The 22,504-nt window shown below is 41.7% G+C and overlaps 1 protein-coding gene across 2 annotated transcripts; it reads left to right on the top strand.

Moving 5' to 3' along the window:
• Window positions 1-355: 355 nt before the first annotated feature.
• Window positions 356-22,047, top strand: LOC127326946 (uncharacterized). 2 transcript variants are annotated; one of them, XM_051353743.2, is made up of 25 exons: window positions 356-706; window positions 5,552-5,632; window positions 6,563-6,662; window positions 6,755-6,839; window positions 6,930-6,979; window positions 7,049-7,114; window positions 10,508-10,587; window positions 11,156-11,215; window positions 12,375-12,474; window positions 12,554-12,631; window positions 12,758-12,825; window positions 12,900-12,968; window positions 13,067-13,144; window positions 13,233-13,328; window positions 13,876-13,946; window positions 16,079-16,156; window positions 16,240-16,333; window positions 18,746-18,844; window positions 19,224-19,438; window positions 19,528-19,642; window positions 19,818-19,949; window positions 20,052-20,159; window positions 20,517-20,626; window positions 20,742-20,840; window positions 21,023-22,047. In XM_051353743.2, exons 1-25 carry the CDS (start codon window positions 602-604, stop codon window positions 21,480-21,482), a joined length of 2,697 nt encoding a protein of 898 aa, XP_051209703.1. In that variant the 5' UTR covers window positions 356-601; the 3' UTR covers window positions 21,483-22,047. The 2 variants fall into 2 exon arrangements, with proteins under 2 accessions (XP_051209703.1, XP_051209704.1); XM_051353744.2 differs by lacking the exon at window positions 7,049-7,114.
• Window positions 22,048-22,504: the final 457 nt, after the last annotated feature.

Here is a 22,504-nt window from a genome sequence, read left to right as displayed (position 1 = left end):
AGGCAAAAAATGTGGGAATGGGAGGAGATGAGAGGGGATATCTCGGGATTATGTCGTTCAAAACCGGAGAAGTAAACAGACTAGTGGAGATTTTCCGGGATACGAAATAATCCCCTTCCATCCCCATAAATACCCTAGAAGTAAACAAGGCCTTAGTGAACGGAGGGAAGAGAGTACTTGGTAAGTGTCGGTATTCCGAGTGTTCTTTTTTACTAAAACGTCTCATTAACTTTTTTCCTTTTCTACCACTCGCATGGTTTCCCGAAACAGTATAATCACGTCGAAACCGTGTCAATCGTTCCGACCCCTCTTTTCTGCATCAACCATGCCCTCAATTACTTTCTCTATCTGTTGCGGGGGTCCGTAAGCAAACGAACACAAAATATTCGCGAAAACGAGAGGGGGCAAAAGGGGGAAAGGCGACGCCGAGGCAGGGCGAACAAGGGCCGCGGGGGAGCTCGTCCATGGTGGTTAGGGTTTCGCAGCCCGCGCCCTCGACCCACTGACCAAGCTGCCCGCCGGCAGAGAGCCTCCATCTTCTCCTAGGCGGCACAGAGGCTCCCTCGCTATCTCCAGGGCGTCGGAGAGGACCGCGGAAGCCATGGGGGAGCAGGAGCAGCGGGAGGCGGAGGCGGAGGCCGGGGGCGAGGCTTCGGCTGAGGCTTCGGCTTCGGCGGCGGCGTCAGCGAACAGCAGCAGCATGCAGGTGAGCCCCCCGCACTGCTCGGTTGCTCTGTAGGCTTCTCGAAGCTTCTGTTGTTCGTGAACTAGATCCACTAGCGGCTGGCTGTTAGCCTAACCTGGGTGGTCGTGGTTGCGCGTTGCGATGAAATCGATGCTGCGATAGGGCGCAGCTGGTTTTGGAAGGCAGCTGCTCGAATACGTCATGTGGATAGGGGAGGTGGTCATTCAACCCCACACGTGCCCTAGATCCAAGTTTAATTTCGGGCAGTTTTCTGTTTTTATCCCAGGACTGGGTTATCTTATTTCTAATTTCGAGGCATCCCTGCTCAATTCACTGTCCGCTGTGTCTGCTCAACTAACTACACATGCTTAACTTTTAAGGCAGTGATCTGGATGCTGCTAAGAGAGGAATTCAGACGCTGTGTAATTGTCCTAATATACTTTCCATCATACACTTGTTTGCATATTTAAACAATTGTTTATTCATCCAGCCTTCTGTTCATATCTGAGACTGAAAATAGTGTGACACAGCCATTCTTTTTCTCTTTTCGCATCTGAGACAGAAAAACAACACCACACAATAATCTGCTAACTCTGCTTAGTCAACCACTGTAGACATGTTCTGGCCTGAGATGCCAATTGCATGGAAGGTGAAGCTTCTGTGCAAGTGCGCCTGCATCGTGGATTCATACCTAATTTATTCATGCCAAACATTTAGGAGGGTCCAAATATTTGTATGTCAGTTTTGAGGGGCATCATTCTTTGTTTGACCAACTATCTCAGCTGACGTACTAGACGAGTCGTCACCTTTGAATTCAGTAGTTTTATGCTGCTCCTTTGTTGGTTATTTGTGTGTCACCCTACGATTTTGTTGTTGGCTGTGTGTGTCTGTGAGGGATATCTTATTTGCCACTTCCTGGAATGGAAGTACTCATATTACAGGTTACTCTACAACATCGCGGTACGTTTATCTTATTACTTTTTATTATGCCGTTGCTGCATGATGTTTATACTCTCATGAATAAATAAGGCATCTTATAAGATAAAAGCTGGTAAAGTTGGGCAATAAAAGGACAACAAGGTCATTTAATGCTACTTCTTGATTCTTGTTCCCAAATCCAAAGCATACTTTTGGTTGCAAACGGAGGTAGTAGTCTTCATGCTTTACTCGAATCCAAATCATCCATATAGATATCTGCTGCTTTTACGCTACTTCGTCCCCGTGCTACTCCCCTTTGCGTGATTGTCAACATAGTAGGGAGCCAATGGAAGTTCTATTTAAATTAAACTGTACATCTATAAGCAGTTGCCTCCTCCACATATGCTCAATTCTCCATATATGTTTGTCCCTTCAGTGAATAATATGTATGCATCATGGGTAACCTATTTGTTGATGAGAGGCTGACTTAGTACTGTTTGAGCTTTTGTTGGTGTCAAGTTTGAACACCAAAAAGTTTCGCGAGCAGTTTTCCATGTCACGCCGATTATGCTTTGGCAGTACTTACTAAATTGTCAAGTGAAATCATACGCCACAAATTCCAAGGTATTAGATGAAGAGCACATGATTTAGATGCAATTATTTATTTTTCTTGGAGATGACCACAATAAGGATGTGTGCGGAAGTCCTCCAACTTCCAGCTTCCCAAAAATTTATCGCGGAGCAGCACTGAACACTTCAACTCCATGGAGCCAGATTCGAGAAGCTAGCTCATGCTGTACAAAACTCGGAGCACCTCTTCTGTGAATTCTTGGAACAGCAAACCGCAGAGCAGTGCGAAATTACGGGTTATGCCACTGCCAAGTGGGAGAAAAACGCTCTTTTTTCCTCTCTATTCCTCACGAGAACAGAAACATAAGTCATCTTTCTGTGCGCCCCATCCACAAAAGTCCAAAACTGCTCCTGAGAGATCCCTAGCTGCTCTGGTAAGCCTCCCTGACCTCCCCTGATCTCACCTCTGACCTTCCCCAGCTGTTCTGGCAAGCCCCCTGACCTCCCTGAGCTGCAGCCGAAGCTGCTCCCAGCTGCCCGTTGACGCCCTGCTCCTGCGGCCCTCTGCGCGGTTGAGGGGGTGGAGGCCGCTGCCAGGCTTGGACCAGGAGGCCAGACCGCTACTCCCTCAGCGGTTCATGGGGCCGACCGCATGTGCAGGTGCTACAGCAAATGTCCGTACAGCTGGTGGCGGTGCTGGACCTTGGAGCGAAGGCGACAGCCACACTGTAGATCTGGGATAGCAGAGGCATGCTGCAGAGCTGGGTAGCAAGGGCTCACTGGGGAGATGCTACTGTTTGGGGATTTGATGAGCTGCAGGGTGGGGATTTGGAGAAGATGAATCCACTCGTCAGCGACTAGGCAAAAAGTCAGGAACTGCCCGAACTTTCCGGGCTCCTTTGAAGAGCCGGATTTTGGTTTGGGAAGCTGGATTGGAGGATTTCGAGAAGATAGGAGACTTCCGAACAGCGACGGACCTACGGGGTATGCCGTATATGCCATGGCATACCCCGCGGCCAAGCTCGCTGCTTGTTACTAGCACATGGACGCTAGCTCTAATCTGGCTCATAGAGTATTTGGCTCACACAAAATATGACTAGTACTATTATCAGAGACCAACCAAGCTAGCTCATGTATGTTTTCCAGCACCTAGTACTGGAAGTATTAGAGATAGCTCATTAGTAACTACATGTATGCTAGCTCTAATATGACTCAAACTTAACTCAAACAGGTACACGTGCATGTATACTAGTTGGATTAATTCCAGAATTCCAACTGGTTTTCATTTCCCGCCGATTCAACTAACTCGGCCTTTAGCTCTCGGCTCACTCAGAATTTTGATATATCTAGAGTTTCAGATAACACCTTTATCGACCAGCTAGGAGAGGAACTAGACTCTAGACTCCGTATACCTATCCTTGGAAGCCCACAACCACGACAACATTCTGTAGGCTCCACGATAATCTATCCGATTGTTGTACTTGCATTGTTTCTCAATTTAATATTTCTAAATGTTATTTATTGCATATATATATATCGATTTGCATTGTAAAATTTAAGTTTTTGCAAAAAATATTAAATGGATTAAACAAATATGCAAGTCAAAATTTTCTTGTGGCATACCCTTTGATAAAATCCTAGGTCCGCCACTGCTTCAGAACGCGCCCTAAATACTGTGTCCCAGGGTTTTAGCATACATTTATTCTCCCAAACCCGTCTGTCACTATGTGCGTCTTTCTGGTGATACCTTTCATTTGAAGATTTAAGCTCTAAATTCGGATGAGTAATCTGCTCGAATCTATATCCTTGTTCTGACTAAGTTCGACCTAACATGATGAATACACGCATTTACGACCACCTTTCTTTTTGGTAGCATGCAATTTGAGGAAATTGTTCATCAGTTACTGCTTGGTCGGCTGTCGATTAGCAATTAATAGGCGAACTGGCTGGTTAATCGTACGACTAATCTGTTAATCGGTGAATCGGTCACCCACTGAGTTGCGATTAATTGATGAATTGCCCGGTTTGTTGAACACTGGTAGCATGTATGGAAAAATGAGGTCGTTTTTGTTGCAAGGTAAATCATTCTTAATATCTGCTGAAAAGAGGTCATCAGATCATTCTCAGCTGTGGTCCGGCAATTGATCTGAACAGCTGAACGTATTGCTTCAAAACATATCCAAAGCAGATATCCTTTGCCATTTGAAGCACATGAATTAATTTTGAAATAAAATTACTGTACTCCCTCCGATCCATAATAAGTGTCAGGGTCAAGGAGTAGTATTTTTCCCAAAGAAAACTCACCAACGATATGCCTCTGTAGAATTAGCCCTATGCTGGCACAAGTACGTATTTTCCTTTCGATCTTTTCAGCAACTGCTCTCTTGGAGGTTGACTGGTTTACATAGTGTTGGCCTCTCCCAAAAGAGAGCGCATAGAATGTAAGATGCCCTCTAGTGTCTGTGTTGAGACTTGAGAGCACTCCAGATCATCTTGTAGTACTTGCTCTGCCACTCAAGGGATGCTGATGATGGTAATTGTATGTTGCTGCTCATTTGCTTGATCAATAATCCCCGACCAGTCGAGTCTGTCACAAGTATAAATTGATCTAACATTACATTCCTTTACCACTCTACTACATTGATACCTAGCAACAGCAAAACAACCGGACATGGTGCAAATTTCCTGGTAGTTCCTGTTGGCCAATGAAATTGCATTGTGCATAGAATCTTGGGTGCTTTTAGCCTTATATAAGAACCTGGAGGAAAAGGAATACATGCCTCTGCCGAGTGCTTATGGAAACATACGATGGTTGTGAGTTGTTCGTAAACCTGATTCAGCCGCTAGAATTTGTGGCTCAATGACAACCAGTTTGCACAGTTCACTCGATAGCAAAAAATGAGTGTGATGCCCATCATCACACTCAGTGACAACCAAGTTTTGGACACTAAACTTTGGTTTTTGGACACTAAACTTTGGTTGTTCATGGTCTGTAGGTGTAGCCCAAATCATAAGTCTGCAATAATTTGCTAAGTGCTCTGGGCTCAAAATTTGGAGTTCGTAAGGATTCCAAATTGAATACGATGTTTCAAATAGAAAAAATCACGCCGTTTCCTTGGAGTAGCACATTGTGAACTGGTATCAGATATTGTCTAGATAGCGTCCTATTTTGTTGCAAAGGCTCTTGTTGAGCAAGTCCTTCCTAGTCCTACCAAGCAACTTTTAACCAAGATACTCAGCCTTGTTTGTATCTATTAAGGATTTTTTTTTAAATTTTTGTGGGCACAACTGTTAAGGAAGTTTTACTTATCTCGTTTCTGTTTGTGTTTGTATTATTATCACATTGTGTAAGGTATCAACATCTTGTAATTGTTCCAGCGTGTGAAAGTGTACCGTCTGAGGGATGGAGGGAAATGGGATGATCAGGGCACAGGACATGTTGCTATCGACTACATTGAGGTATGAGTCAATATGTTCCTTTCGACTATCTTAAGGTATACATCAGTATGGTATCTTTATGTCTTGTATATGGTTCTATTCAGTTAAATTTTATGCTTTGGAAAATCCACCTTTTTTTTGCTGTCAGATAAATGTAGCTTTTTTTGTGCTTAAATGGTGTACAGTAGGGCTGCAAGCAGCGCCATTAGCGGGGCGGATTGGAGTCCGAATAGTGCAAACATGTAGATGTAGAATCGGGCCATTTAGTACAATTTTTTGTACTAAACGTTGGGATTTGCGGGACTAGAGCGAGCCTGCATTTGCAACCCTAGTTTCCAGTCTCTTTTGAACTATTTGAATAAGCTCACGCAGCCACCACAGCACACCAAATGGGTTAGTGTTATAGTTATCTAGTCAACTTAACTGTAAGGCCTTGTTTACTTCTCTCGTATTTGCCTCCGCAATGGGTATAGGGATGGGAGGGGATTTGGTGTTCACTCAATCCCCTCACTTCCCGTCAAATACCTCCAAAATACACTAGTATGATGGGGAGTTTCTAATCTATGCAAAATGTGGGGATGGGAGGGGATATATCGGGATTATTTCGTTCAAACCCGGAGAAGTAAACATACAAGTGGGGATTTTCCGGGATTCGAAATAATCCCCTCTGATCCCCACAAATACACTAGAAGTAAACGAGGCCTAAGTTTTGTTGCTTGCTAAGGTATTTAGTGGTGGTGATTTATTGAACAATATGCCGTGGTCAAATATATCAGTTCAAATGAAAACTTAAATATTAGTTGTAGTTATAGCATGATGTAGATGCATAGTCCTGATATATGGCAATATGGTATTCTGTTAACATGCCATCGGCTAATTAAGTTCTCAGTTTCCAGTTTGTAGGCTTACATTTTTTGGACCTTAACTGGGTCAGATGTGGGTTGATTTCAGGGTTCAAAAGATCTTGGTTTGACTGTTCTGGATGAAGATGACAATGAGACACTGCTCGTCCACAATATTACATCTGATGATATCTACAGAAAGCAAGAAGGTGAACAATTGCACTATCCCGATCAGTTTTGAGCTAACCATCTGTAACCATTGCATGACTTGATAACTTGACATGCTTGTTTTCTTTATTAGAAACAATCATCTCATGGAGGGATCCAGAAGCAGCAACAGAATTAGCATTGAGCTTCCAGGAAGCTGCAGGGTGCTCCTACATATGGTAATTTAAGAAAAGAAACCATGGCATAACTATCACTTCTCTTCAGTTATTTCTTATTGATGTCTTTTTATTCTTGGTGGTTCTCTGCAGGGACAACATCTGTGAAATTCAGAGAAACCTTCAGTTCAGTAACCTTGGTGGTGAGTTGCTTAATACCTGCTGCTATTCATATCATTCTTACGTTGCCTTACTTTAATCATGTCCTGCAGCTATTGAAGTTGGTCCTCGCCCAGCATCGGAACATCTAGAAGCCTCTAGAGTATTGCATTCACACGGTAGATCCCATTTTGCTAAATACATGTACACTGCTTAAAGTTCTAGCTAAATTAAACATTGCTGCTTGTTATATATAACTCCTGTTACAAAAGAATTGTGTTCTAGGTTTGTCCTAAGTCAAACTACTTTAAGTTTGACCAAGTTAGTCGAAAAATATGCCAATTCATACGATAAATTTTTGTACTATACAGATTTGACTTTTTAGATATTGACATGCTTTTCTACAACTTCGGTCAAACCTAGAGAAGTTTGACTTAGGACAAACCTAGAACACCAATACTTCGGATCAGAGGGAGTATTTTAGATTGTCATTAGTCTCATTATCATCAACCTAAATCAGGCACTTAATAGACTTGGTGAAATAAGCTGCCAGACTCAGTTTTGCAATATTAGTCGGACACAATTACAAGTATGCTGCCATTGCTCTATTTAAATATTTGAAGGACTTGCTGACCTGTGGTTGGATCATTACAACAACAACACCAACAACAACCAAGCCTTTCAGTCCCAAACAAGTTGGGGTAGGCTAGAGTTGGAACCCATAAGATCTTGAAGCCAAGTCATGGTTCCGGAATGTGGATAGCTAACTTCCACGCACCCCTGTCCATGGCTAAATCTTTGTCGATATTCCAAACCTTCAGGTCTCTCTTAACGGACTCCTCCCATGTCAAGTTTGGTCTACCATGAACCCTCTTAACATTCTCAGCACGCTTTATCCGTCCGCTATGCACTGGCGCTTCCGGAGGCCTCCGTTGGATATGTCCAAACCATCTGAGACGATGTTGGACCAGCTTCTCTTCAATCGGTGCTACCCCAACTCTCTCCCGTATATCGTCATTCCGTACCCGATCCTTTCTTGTGTGGCCACATATCCATCTCAACATGCGCATCTCTGCTACACTTAATTGTTGGATATGTCGTCTCTTCGTTGGCCAACACTCCGCGCCATACAACATCGCAGGTCGGATAGCTTTCCTATAAAACCTGCCTTTTAGCTTTTGTGGCACTCTCTTGTCACATAGTACGCCAGAAGCTTGGCGCCACTTCATCCAACCAGCCTTGATTCGGTGGCCCACATCTTCATCGATATCGCCATCCTTCTGCAACATGGACCCCAAATATCGAAAAGTGTCTCTATCCGGTACCACCTGCCCATCAAGGCTAACCTCTCCCTCCTCGTGCCTAGTAGAACTGAAACTGCATCTCATGTATTCAGTTTTAGTTCTACTAAGCCTAAAACCTTTCGATTCTAGAGTTCGCCTCCACAACTCTAACTTTCTATTAACCCCCGCTCGGCTATCATCGACTAGCACCACATCATCCGCAAAGAGCATACACCATGGGATATCTCCTTGTATATCCCTTGTGACCTCATCCATCACCAAATCAAAAAGATAAGGGCTCAAAGCTGACCCTTGGTGTAGCCCTATTCTAATTGGAAAGTCATCAGTGTCGCCATCACTTGTTCGAACACTTGTCACAACATTATCATACATATCCTTGATGAGGGTAATGTACTTTATTGGGACTTTGTGTTTCTCCAAGGCCCTAAAATGTAGTTCATGTTTCAGATTCGTATTATTTAATTGAAAAAGTGTAAGAGCACATTGCTTTGTACTTATACCTGTAACCATAGCATTTATTGTATAGTCATGGGAAGATAACCTCGAGACACCATGTCCTTAAATAACCTGGGGCTCTTGTCGAATAAAACCTGCGCTCAAGAGACATCAAGTGCCAAAAAATGAAAAACTCCCCTTTAAGAAATTGTCTGGATACATACTTACCCAACTCAACCTTGTTGGATTTGAAGGGTTTTATTTCAAATCCCCTGTCTATCTGTTGAAGGGTTTTATTTCAAATCCCATGTCTATCCGAAGGGATTGCGTCGGGTTACAGGCAAGCCCCATGCAATTTTTTGGAGGCAAAGTTTACAATTTTTTTTTTTTTTTTGAAACGGAGGCAAAAGCTTTGCCTCATTCATTCATTAAGCAGAAGGTGCCCGATTTTTAGGAGAAAATCGGGCAAAACCAACAACAACAGTGCCAGAGTACCCCCAAGACCACACACCCCGCCACAAGGGCACACCCAGCCACCCTGGCTACCCACAAAAGCTAAGAAGCTCAAGCCGGCCTATGCCAAACAGATGACTCTTCGAAGAGAGACCGGCAGCTCCGCTTCCGGCGACGAGCCTCAGAGAGAAGATGCGCAAGACAAGCGTCGAATAGGACCTTCAGCGGACCACCCCTCGAAGGTCATCGTACACCGCCCGAGGGTGGCTTCGACTTCACAACAAGGAGAGACCACCACGAAGACATTCGAACACGCCGGAACGGAGCCGACTAACATGACCTTGCAGCAACCAGACCTTGGTCACCACCATCGTGTGTTCCGGGTGGAGACTTGTGAAGTTTACAATATTTAGTGGTGCTGACTTGTGCGGAAGTGGTAAAAAGAGACTTGAGGGATTGGAATGTACCTAAAGTCTCGGCTCTTGATAGGACTGCATGGAGATCAGCGATCCATGTGCCAGAATCTTAGTTTACTCTCTTTTTCCTTCTTGTTTTTGTTTTGGCTTCCTTTTATTTCTGTTGGGTTTCATATTTAGCCTACCCCAACTTGCTTGGGAAAAAGGCTTTGATGTTGTTGTAAAGTTTACAATATTTACAATTACAGCTTCCCACTGCTAATTCCAGAAGTGACCGCTGGGGATCCATTAGAGCTCATCTGGATACACACTTGCCTTACTCGAACGCACCAGATTTGAAGTTCTCGGATACACACTTACCCAACTTGATCCCGTCAGATCTGAGGGATTTTAGTTCAGACCCCTGCCATTACAAGGTATTAAGCCGGATTACAGGCAAGCCTTCCCGATGTAAAATCCATGATAGTACAGCTCCCCACTGTCAGTCAATTCCTTAAGTGACCGCTTAGAATGCACTAGATTTGAAGAGCTCGTCTGGATTAACAGTTACCCAACTCAATCCCGTTAGATTTCAAGGGTTTTAGTTCAAATACACTATCCGGAGGGAATGAGCTGAATTACAGGCAAAGCAACCATGCACATTTTCTTGACGCAAAATTCACAATATTATCAAGTACAACTCACCACTATCAATTCCTGAAGTGAATCCACGAAAGCTTGAGAGTTAAAAGCTAGCCTACTGTCTTATTGGGCCTTATTTGGCGTGGACTTCTTCTTTCCTTGGTTCATCTCGATTTCTGTTCAACACTATTGTACTCTGAAAGCGCACACTATTCCCTGATACTTGCTGACAAAAGGGTGCATTCAGTTGTGGCAGACCTTGATGTGTAGCTTGGCACCTGGTGTTCCCTAGATATCAGTTTTTCTGTTGCACTGTCATAATTAATTGTAGATTTCCCTGCAGATGAGTCCTTCCGCTCTGTCAATGGTGAACTGAGGGAGCTTCCACCTGTTGATTTGTCCAATCTTCCTTTGATCTTGAAGGTCAGATTTATTTTGTACTCTTCTCATATAAAATTATTATAATAAGTTTTATTACATCTGCTCCGAAATGTAAGCCTTTTTAGAAAGCTATAAATTAGCTTTCTAAAAAGTCTTGGAGGTAGTATCTACCATGCTCAAAGGAACACTTTTATCTATTCCCTTTTCTTTTGAGTTCTAGTATTTTATGTGTTCTCTTTTTAACAGTACATTGTGACACTAGTAATTTGTGTGCTGGTCTTGTGGGATCTATTTTTTGCCTGCCATGTTTTTAAAGTTGCATCTTTGATGTATATGCATGTCCAGTATTCAATCTTAAGTCTTTGCTTGTTGTGGGTATCTAATCCATTTATGTGGAGGGCAAAACTCTGTTTCTTTATTTTTAGATGTAATTGTTGATATTCGGCTACTCGCTGTAACTTCTGTTGATATTTGCCATAACTAAGATCAAAAATACTTCCCTTGTTACATTCATTTTTTAATAGTTTACAGCTGGGCAGTTGGAATACTTGTACTCTCTTCTACAAAAACATCTATTTACTGTTAAAAATACCGCTTATGAAAACTGCAGACTATATTGGAGGGTGGCATTACGGATCAAATGCGTGTGGCGGAGTTGATAACACAAGATGTAAGTTATATAGTCTTTATCTCTGTGTGGCATGGTCTCATGTTCCATAGACTTTTACTTCCATTAGCCGGTGTCATTTTCTTGCAAAAAAAAAAAAAAATTCATTCAATCATCAATGTGGAACTCATCCTTGCTCCATGTAAGAATTGTGTGGTTGGGAAGCTCACCCATTGTGAGAAAAGCCCATAGAGAGATTAGTCTGCTGCCTTATTGTTGAATAGAAACAAGAGCGGAATCACCTCTTGTGTTATTTATATGACCTATTTTTAGGAGACCTTATGCTGCATGCAGCGTTGTTAGTGTGCGTAGCTACTATACTGCTTTACCTTTTTAACGGCCACTTTTGGCGTAGTTTTAGCAGCCATTCATTTTCTGTAGGTTCTTATTTGCTCCATTTGTTTTAGGTTGGTTACCACTGAGAAGTCACCCGGTTTGGGATATAAGATGAAATACTGTCATCTGAAGTTCTTCTTTTAGATTAGTTTTTGTACTTGATGATTTGTTCCACACATGATTCTGGCACAGTAGCAATATCTCAAGGCATCATTTTTTCTCTTAATTATCGAACTGTATCTATTGTCTACGCAATATCTCGATGTAGGAAACTGGTCTTTTGGATGTGTTTCATTCCATTTATATAAATATGCTTGCTTGAGAGTCTTACTTTTCTGATTTGTTTTCTCAACATAACTTTGTTGAATATCAATCAGATAGAAAAGCCAATGTTCGTCTAATGGCTACTTTATGATGTTAGCTTCACGTACAAGAACTACATAATGGCAATTTTGGTTTTGCATGTATGGGTGATTTCATTAAATGTTACCATTTACGGGAATGATCTCTCATTGGTGTCATTTGAGGAGACTAATCTATTGTTACAGATGGCTCCGTGATGGTGGATGGACTTTTTGCTACTTAGTCACCTTACATACCTAATAAAGATTGCTTAATAACTGATCTATGCTGCCTTATTGCTGACATTGATTGCTATTTCTTTTTTTCGTTGACGTGATCAATAACTTTAGCCTGCCATGTGTTCAATACTTAAAATCTGGAAGGAAGCAGCATGAGATCCTTAGAAATGATGGTTCCATTCTTTCATTCTTGGATATGATTATTCCTGCCCAACTTGTCTATTTACCAATTCTCATACTTTCAGCGTGATTTTTTCCCGAAGCTGCTGGAGATTTTTAGAATGTGCGAGGATTTAGAGAATTTAGATGATCTTCACATGATTTTCAAGTTAGTCAGGGGAATCAGTAAGTACATGTCTGTATAGGAATGAGTATGCTCACTAGAATATTTTAAACAGCTCTTTACTCTCATTTTATTGTGCAGTATTGTTGAACAGCCCATCAATCTTTGATAAGATTTTCTCTGATGAGTTTATTCTTGACATCATAGGCGCCCTTGAATGTATGATTTCTCCTTTGGTGCTTCATATAAGTTCATCATATCGTCATATTATATATATTATTTTCAATTCAAAGCCTGTGAAGATGTTTCATTTTTCTTCTAATTTTAGCAAATTATTACCTGTAGACGATCCAGAGGTTGCCAAAGTGCAAAAGCATCGCACTTTTCTGAAGGATCATGTAATTTTCAAAGAGGTAGGCTGATTTTTGCACCCCTTAGCCTATCCAGAAGAAACAGTTCTTTAACATAAGCTTGTTTGCTTCCACAGGCCATACCCATTAAAAATGTTTCTGTGGTTTCGAGGATACATCAAACATACAGAATAGGCTACCTTAAGGTTAGTCACAGTTTTCACTTTACCCGTTTCAGATTGATTTTTGTTTGCACTATTTTTATTTGCATGTTTTACAATTGTACTCATTTCGGTATCTGCAGGATGTTATATTACCCCGAACATTAGATGATGGCACTATGGCAAGTCTTAACACAATGATTCATACGAACAATGCTGCTGTTAGTGTTTCACCCTTCACCTATGTTGACATTTCCTCACTAATTGCAGTATATCTTTATCACATATAACTTAATGATCTGTCTGTAGGTTATTTCCTTACTAAAGGATGATGCGTGCTTTATCCAAGAATTATTCTCTAGGATGAGATCGCCAAATATTTCTGTGGAATCAAAAAGAGAACTGGTGAGACATCTCTTGTTATTTCTGATGAGTTGATGGTTTTATCACGTGAAATATCCTTTTTATATTGCATCAGATTGTATCGTTGCTACAATGGAATTTAATAGTATAGCTCGCAAATCTGGTTTTCTCTTCGACTAGTCAGAGAAATACTATATTAGCCATTGTTGCAAGTGATGATTAAGGACCAAATTCTGTTGATGTGAGCTATGCATGCACTGGTGATGTTTTTCAACAGTGGGAGTTTGGTTGACTGCTGGTTAAATTTGACCAGTTTATTTTCTGTAGGATGTTGGAGTTCTATGTCCTGCGTAGGATTTAGAGGAATTCAGATAGCCACTGCACAGTTTTGTGGTTTAACATGTGGTCAATGCCAATTTTAGGAAACACGTCGTTTGCAGTGTATGTTGTTTTCAGGTTGACAGGATCTAGATGATGATTGCTTTTACATGCATATAGCTGTTGCATTTACTGGAATGTGGAGCTGGAAGTACTTACTGCGTTGCATCTTCTCTATTGGCAATGATAACAGTGTTTCCGGTGTTTGCAGGTCCGATTCTTGCACGAATTCTGCACTCTTAGTAAGAGTTTGCCTCTTGTTCAACAACTACGATTGTTTCGGTATGTACTTGTTTGCTTTTTTTTTTTTTTTTTTTTTTTTTTTTTTGTCGTATGCTCTCTGGCTGGACTACGCAGGTATAATAATACAGCACAGCCCTGGTAGCGTGCATATTATTCAAATATGCAAAACCGTGATACTGATACATGGCTATGACCTATTTCTCTTGTAAAACAAGAAAAAACAGGGTTTTCTTTTTCAATGATCTGTCAATTCTGCAACCCTATCGCAAATAGGTCAAGCTCTGTTAGTTCCACAACTCTTTTTTTGCTGCGTGGCTTGCTGTATGCAACTGAAACTAAGGGATAGTTATGCAAATATCAAACAGAGCTGAATCCTAGTTTACTTGTAAGCCTCTAGTATTCAATTCAAATGAGCACATTGCACACCCTCATTGCAATACTAAATGTAGCGCGCGCTCATTGCAATATGAGTGTAAAATATTTCTGATGTACCCCCTCCCTTAAAGAAAAGCTATAAATTTTGTCCAAAGTCAAAGCATGTAAAGTTTGGCCAAGTTTTAGAAAAGAACTATCAACCTCTACAATGCCAAATCAATATTATGAAATTTATCATGAAATAGATTTTTATCTATGCAGTATTATAGTTGTTGATAGTTTTTTCCTCTAAACTTATTGTTTGTGCATAACTAACTCTTTTACTGGTGTGCCCAGCTTAACTTACTAATCCAATTGTTTGTAATAACCTGACTGGAGTGGTACTTTGTCCTTATGCCGCCTAGTATTTGGCTTAATATTCCTAGTCCAGGTCAATGGTTACTGTGTTTAGTCAATCCAATTGTTTGTAATAACCTGACTGGAAGGGTACTTTGTTCTTATGCCGCTTAGTATTTGGCTTAATATTCCGAGTCCAGGTCAATGGTTACTGTGTTTAGTCATGCATTTATTGGATGTAAGCATCCTGTGACATGGAAAAGTACTAGATATCAGGATATGTGCCAACCATTTGATTGAATGCTTGAGTATATGTGCTCATAAACAAGACTCGCACTGCAGCTTGGGTGTCTAGTTTAACCTGCTTATCCTGTCTTCTTTTGCGATAGACTCTATGATACTGGTGTGCCTGAGGTGGCGGTGCCCATTCTGTGCACTGTCTGTCAGCCATGGTTTTTAAGGCGTCGCATAGGCATCGTCTAAGCGTCTGAGCGCCCCGAGATGGGAAGGCACCGTTGCCTTAGGCAATCACGTAAGGCATCCAGATTCCCTGTTTGAGGCGTCCAAGTCGTCGACTAGGCGAGGTAGGTGTCCACCTTCAGCGATTTTGGATGCTCTTGCAAGCTCGTGCGGGAAGTACAGACGCCGAGCGGGGACCATGGCGGGAAAGAAAAATTGGGGCGGGAATCTGGAGCCAAAGAGAGGGAAAGCAGAGGGGAGAGAGAGGGAACAGACCAGTGCCAAATCGAAAGAATTGAGAGAGAGAGAGAGGAGCTCTCTCCTATCAGGCGGCCAGCTCCTCCTCCGCCGGAGCTCGTCGCCCAGCTCCTCCGTTGGTCATCCCTTGTCCGGTCAAGCTTCTGGGCTCTCTCCTCCCCTCCTGCAGCCATCTCCGCCATGGCCTCTTTTCCTCTCCGCCCCGACCTTCTCTGCTAGTGGTGTGCTCGTATTCATGTACAAAGGCGTCGCCTCGTCCACATCGCCTTAAAGCAAGGCGTCGCCTTAAAAACCATGCTGTCAGCTCTATGCTTTGTGTCACTGTCATTTAGCTTCGGATTTGCCAGAAGGATATCTTTTAGTTAGGTACAAACATGGGTTTATTGTTCACAGTTTCCATAATTTCACGTTCTGCCAACAACTTGGGACGTTCACTAAATCCCCTAGGCTGTAACAATTTGTGTAAACCTCTTAGGAGGCGTGTAACAACTTCTATCTATTCAATGAAATGAAACGCAGGTTCCTTTGCTTTTCTCGAAAATAAATTAAGATTTTCACGTTCTCTGTGCAAGATGGTCATTTCCTGTAATAGAATGCATCAACCTATTTACTCTGCTAATCAATTTTAAGACCAAGCTGCTGTTTTTTTTTTGCAAAGAATTTTGTTACTTAACTGTAAACTTTTGATTGAAGTAAAGGATTTCATACTAGAGATTTATTAGCTAATTATCTATTTTCTTCAGGGATCTTTCAGGTGAAGGTGTATTTGAAATCATTTCTGATGTGTTGCAGAGTCAAGACAGGAAGATTGTTTCAGCTGGGTACTTATCAAGCTCTGTTGTAAAATTACCCTCTCATTTTTGATTTCTTCTAACTTCTCTTTGCATCTATTTGACCAATGCAGAACGGATATTGTTATACTTTTTCTTAATCAGGACCCTAACCTATTGAGGTCATATATTGTCCAGCAAGAAGGAAATTCTCTTCTTGGACTTTTGGTAAGTTGCAGTTTCTTTGAGATCTGCAGTATTATATCCAGCAATTAATATCCTCAGGGTTCTCATGTTTTAGCTAGTTTTCTCTCCAACTGTGTCATGTGTTAACATTGATAAAGCTCCGGAAACTAGTTACCCGCTTATAAGGCACTCGCCTTCATCTAGCTGCTGGCAGGTCCTATTCGCCGACAGAATTAGAGAGGCCATGAGGCTTTATTTTGTGTATTTCCACTAATTTATTTTGTGGCTCTATGCCATGCTATAATAAGTAAAATTTACACCCTTCAACTCTTGTAAGTCCAAACTTCACGCTCAATTTTGAAACTGTTACTTTTCACCTGGAACTCTCAAAACCAAATAAAAAGGGCTGCCCCACCCCCTCCTTGACCCCAAAACAAAAGTTGTTTTGGGCCTGAAGCCCCAAGTTTCCAAAAACTAAATACAAACTACTGTAACCCACATGCCATAAATAAATGAGTGAAAAGTCGCCACATGCCATGCTCACATCTTCCTCCTCCCTATTTCTCCCTCTTAGGCTGGACTTAGCTGCCTCAGCTCAGCATGTGCCATTCGTCCACCCATTTCTGCGTCCTCTCTCCTCGTTGCATTGATCTATCCATGTTATTGCTGCCACTTTCCCCATCATCTGCCAACGGCGCCCATGTTGCTACCATTGGGTCACCATGTGATCGTGGCGTCGACACTCAAAGAACAAGAACAAATGGCACGATTAGCAATGGTGAAAAGTAAACAAAAGGAGGTTTTCACCTCAGATGCCATGTGTTAGGCCACACAATTGCCGCTATGATGTTAGGCCGCAAAATATACGCCTTACACTGGCACATCCTCGTGCGCCCTCAACACCGGAAGTGCAATACGCAAGACAATCTGGCTGGCGCTTTTGAAACCCGAACCCCCAGTTCCTCGGGAGAGACTCCGTCAGAGATTCCAGCGACTATGGACTGAATTTGGCCGGATTAGACCGCTCCAAGCTCAGTTGTCGATCTCATACAAAATCCACACAAAGTCACTGAAGAACGGGATCAGGGACAAGGGTTTGAGAAGGCAAAAAAGTACTCCCTCCGATCCGAAAAATATGTCGGGAGTCTGGTACATTTTCATTTTACAATTAAGACCTTACAGACTGAATAATTGTACACACATGCTGGAGCTAGCTGGTTAGCCATCACACGCGCACAGAGGCTTTTCCCAGACACATGCATGCGAGAGCAACTCTGGAGTGCGGGTTGAATCAGAGTAAAAGATAGGGGGGTTTGTACAAAATGAACAGTCCGGCATTTTTTAGGATCAGAGGGAGTAGATATAATGATGTTTGAGGATTGTTTGCTTAATTTCAATTGGCCATTACCTCTCACATATATATGAGGCGTCTGGATTTCCCGTACAAGTTTTGGACTCTCTACATGTTACAAAGCATGACTCTAAACCGAATTACAGCTCTAACTGAGGCCGCTTGTCCTCCTGCTTCGTAGTGGACCTGAACTCCAAGCGTCCGCGCAACTCCTTCCAAAGCCCAGCTTGTCCTTTCCTGTTGAAGTCAGTCTTGCATTGTCTTCATGCTTGATCAGGCTACTTCATGGGCTTTTGGACATAAGCGAGCTCCTGTTTGGCCTTCTCTGAGGGTCCTTCCATGCAAAGGTGGACTTTTCTTTACCTTCGTGCTCGAGCCAGCCAAACTCTAAGGTGGTCGAATTCTTGCCTTCGGTAATGCCAAACTGTAAGGTGGCCGAATTCTTGCCTTAGGTAATGCCGTCAGATGCTTGCCGTAGGTAAGGCGGCTAGATTATTGCCTTAGGTTAGGTGGCTAGATTATTGCCTTAGGTAAGGCATCCATATTTCTGCCTTAGGTAAGGCATCCATATTTCTGCCTTAGGTAAAGCAGCCAAATTGTTGCCTTAGGCAAGGCTGGCTGATTCTTGTCTTAGGCAAGGCAGCAAGATTCTTGCCTTACCTAAGGCACCCAGATTGTTACCTTTGGTAAGGTCGCCAGATTTTTGTCTTGGGTAAGGCAGCAAAATTCTTGCTTTACGTACAAGGTGGCCAAAATTCCAGTCTGTGGCTAAGGTGTCCAGACGCAAGTCTGAACCGGCCCAAAATGGGTGCTAACACCATGCCTGCCGACACTAGTGATTTCTGGCCTAGGCTTTAGGTTAGGCACCCATGTCCAATGTACCACCTGTATATTTAAAATCTTGTTTTTGCTCAGGATATTGGATAAATGAAAGTATTGTGCCGATATGTTCCAGAGAATCACACATCTTCATGATTGGCCATATTATTTTTTCTCTTTGACAGTTTGACACAACATTGTGATTTTTCTCTAGGCGATGTTTATTTCATACCTCAGAAGGCTAAAGCCAAAATGGGAGTGTGCTTAAATCACTAAATTTTCAGGTTAAAGGAATGGTAACTGACTTCGGTGAGCAAATGCACTGTCAATTTCTGGAAATTCTGCGTATATTGATGGATTCTTTCACCATGTCTGGAGCACATGTAAGTTATCTGCCCAAATGGAATTTAGAAGTTGTATGCTGTCTCCACTGTCAAGTTTGACTTAATGATTGTCATCTGAAGTGGAAAAAGTTAATGCGCGGGCTGCATATTTCTTGTATGCTCATCAGTACTTGCCAATGTTGCACCTTGACATCTTCTGAGGTGTAAATACTTTGCCTGAAGTGTCCCTCAAGTTTCACTTGGGTTATCTGAAGTTGATACTTTACATCTTTGTTTTTATGTTCAATTCTCTTTTTAGATTCTGTTTCCTGTCATTCTTGCGCATCTTGCCCTGATGTCAGTTCCAAGATATCCAGAATCTGACCTGTCTTTGATCAGGTTGACTTGGTACTTACGCTTCTTTTCTCCTTTGGTGCAGAGAGATGTAATTATTGAGATTTTCTATGAAAGGCACCTTGACTATTTGGTTGATGTAATAGCATCCTGTTGTCCTCCGAGGAGTATTACTCGAAGAGCAACTAACTCAGCTGCCGTTGGTAGAAACACTGAAGTTCACCGTATTAAGCCAGAAATTCTGCTAAATATTTGTGAATTGTTATGCTTTTGTGTAGTCCATCATCCATACAGAATTAAGTAATTCTCCATCCAGCATTCTTTCATTATTCCAACACTTCTGTTCTCTTCTTATACACCTGCTAAATGAGCTTCATATAATCTTGTAGGTGCAACTTCCTTATGAACAATGCGATAGAGAAAATCCTTACCATGACTCGACGAAGCGAGAAGTTTTTGGTTGTTGCAGCTGTCAGGTTTATGCGTACAATTATATCCAGAAATGTAAGTATCAAATTTACTATTGTGAAGTTATTTTTAATTTCCTTTTTTTTGTTACTTGGTTGTTGAGGTTGCAAAATTGGGGAAGTTTCCTCAAGTTACACACCTGATTTGATAAGTCAAACAGAAGTTTCTTGATATCATGTTTGAATCCCACTTGACTTTTTTTTTTTTGTAGGATGAGCATCTTGTTCGCCATGTTGTGAAATTTAACCTGTTGAAACCAATAATTGATGCATTTGTTGAAAATGGGGATAGATACAACATGCTACAGTCAGGAGTACTTGAACTGTTGGAACACATACGGAAGGTACATGTTTCAATACTTCTTTGAAACAACTATGAGTTGCAGCTTGCTCATTTGAAAACAACTACGAGTTGCAGCTTGCTCATTTGATTTGTTCTTTTGCAGGAAAATCTAAAACCTCTTGTTATCTATGTTATTGAGTCTTTCTCGGATCAGCTTATGAAGTTTGAACATTTCGGGAGCATTCAGGCCTTCAAACTCAAGTATCAACAGGTTGGACCTCTTCTTGTGTACTCCTGAATCGTGTCTTGACACTGCACTGGCGTCCCACCGCTGTGTAAAAAAAAAAAACCCAGTTACAGGTGTACAACCCACCCTCATTGTGAATTAAATATTTGAATTTTAAAACCGGGTTTATGTTTTAGAAATTACCATAATTGAGTTTTTTTTGCTATCTTGGTTGTTAAGAGTGGGCAAATCCAATATGGCTTGGACAGTAAACGTGCTTATTTCTACTCTGAGCTAAAGAAATCATAAAATCTTCAGAGTTGAGCTTGTAGATAATTTCTTCTCACCAGGTTTACTATTAGTAATTGCATTGGGTAAGACTTTTTATTTTGTTGTTGCAAGTACCTGGAGAGTGCTGAAACAAGATTAAGTGCTAGTGTGCCCGACATAAGAAAGAAGGCAGAAGGAAGAGGTCTTGAGAAGGAAGAGGAAGATTATTTCAATGAGGACAGGTATTCTGTGTTTAGTTTTGTCATTGGTTGCTTCATTTTGTTTGCATTATAGGAGGCTGCCCCCCTCTGCAGTAGAGATGTGCCATAAATGACAATGCATTTTTTTATTCCTTAGTGACGAGGAAGATTCAGTCAGGCGAACTAAACATGCACATGATGAAGAAAGAAAGGCTGATGTAGCTAATGGAAGTGAAGCTGATGACATATCCTCAAGGTATATTCTCTTCATATACTGTTTGAATGACTAGGTTTCTCATGGATTACTATTTCTATTTCTCTCCTTTGGCAAGTCAATAAGAAAATCTGAAATATTATCAGGCAGAATTTTGAGTTTTTCCCCTGATGATAATTTCTTTTGTTGATGCTGCTTCATCAATGTTTTTCCCATATTTGCAGGCCTAAATCTGGTGGACTCGTGGACTATGCCGATGATGACGATGAGGATTTCAATCCACCACCTAAGGAGCCAGATAGGCCTGCAGAGGATGATGAGCTCTTAAAGATTTCTAGGGTGAAGCGCAAGTCGGTGAACACGGGGGATGGCAAACATGCAGATGGGGAGGTTCGAAAAAGACAAAAGATAGAAACGAGGATTACTTGTTCCAAGATTTCTGCTTTGACTAGTCTGGCTAGCAAACACAAGGATTCACATGCCTCGAGCTCTCCAAGTTGCGAGGTCAATGGTATAATGGGGGAGCATGCTACACATTCTGTTGAGCAACAACATTCCACAGACACCGCAGAAACTTCACGACAAATTGGAGGTGATTGTATTAAAGCCATGGGGAATTTGTCTAGTGAGAAGGCTGTAAATACCACCAAAACAAACGATTCAGAGCCCTACTCAGTGAGATGACAAATTGACAAGTTTTCCCCACCCTGGCTTGCCCTGCACCCAACTTGTCAATGCTTACCAACAGGAAGGAACAAGAACGCGTCTGGCTCTGGCGAAGGCTGGGTACATTTAATCTCAAATCCGAATGCATGATTCGAGGTGATGTTGTTCTCACTTGTCTGTATATCCCTGAGTGAACCATCACAAGCTGTAAAGTTATTTTTCCAGAAGGAAAGATATGAAAGTGAGAATCGGCACACATTTTGGTTCAGCATTGACTCCTGAGTCTTGCTCCTGCAGCTGCACTGTCTTATTATATCTATATATATGGGCTTATGGAGGAGCAGTGAATATCCACTTTCTCCATTATTTCTTTCTAGGATAATTGACTGAGATGTTGCTGTTGTAAAACAAGTAGGAAAGAATAGTTTCGGTTGAGCTGTGTTCTGCAACATTTTGTGATATCCATATCCTATACAGTTGTAATTTGTTGGTTTGTAGTTTTGGCTGGATAAACTTTATTTTGGATGAGTAATCATAGAATTATTTATTTAGGAGTTCTAAGAAGAGTAATTTTTGAAGTGAATATTTGGGTGTTGTGTACTGAGACTTCTTGGTTCAGTCCTGGTATTGTGAAAAATCCAACGTTTTGCAAATCAGTCCATCCATTTTGCGAAATGTTTGCCACATACAGCTATGATAGTGGTAAACGGTCCACAAGGACTGATTCATTTTGCATGTTCCACTAACAGAGCTTTTTAAGCCAACCAGAGGAATTTGGCAAGGTGATATAATATCCCTACCTTTTCCTACATGCTGCCTGGGTTTTGTACCTACACTTTGCTGATGATTGCATAATTTTCATGCAAGCATCACAACGACGTGTAGAGAGTCTACGAGATATATCTTGTATCTTGCAATTTTATTTAATACTACTCCATGAATAGTACACAAGTTTGAAAATATGGCTTTCCCAACAGGGCCTTATCGGGCTAGTCCCGATTCCGTGGGTTAGGCTCTGCGTATAGCAGGCTGAGCTGAGC

The sequence above is a fragment of the Lolium perenne genome, chromosome 3 (assembly GCF_019359855.2).
Source record: "Lolium perenne isolate Kyuss_39 chromosome 3, Kyuss_2.0, whole genome shotgun sequence".
Lineage (NCBI taxonomy): Eukaryota > Viridiplantae > Streptophyta > Magnoliopsida > Poales > Poaceae > Lolium > Lolium perenne.
The sequence above is the reverse complement of the archived record's forward strand: the minus strand, read 5'-3'. Positions and strand labels throughout refer to the sequence as shown.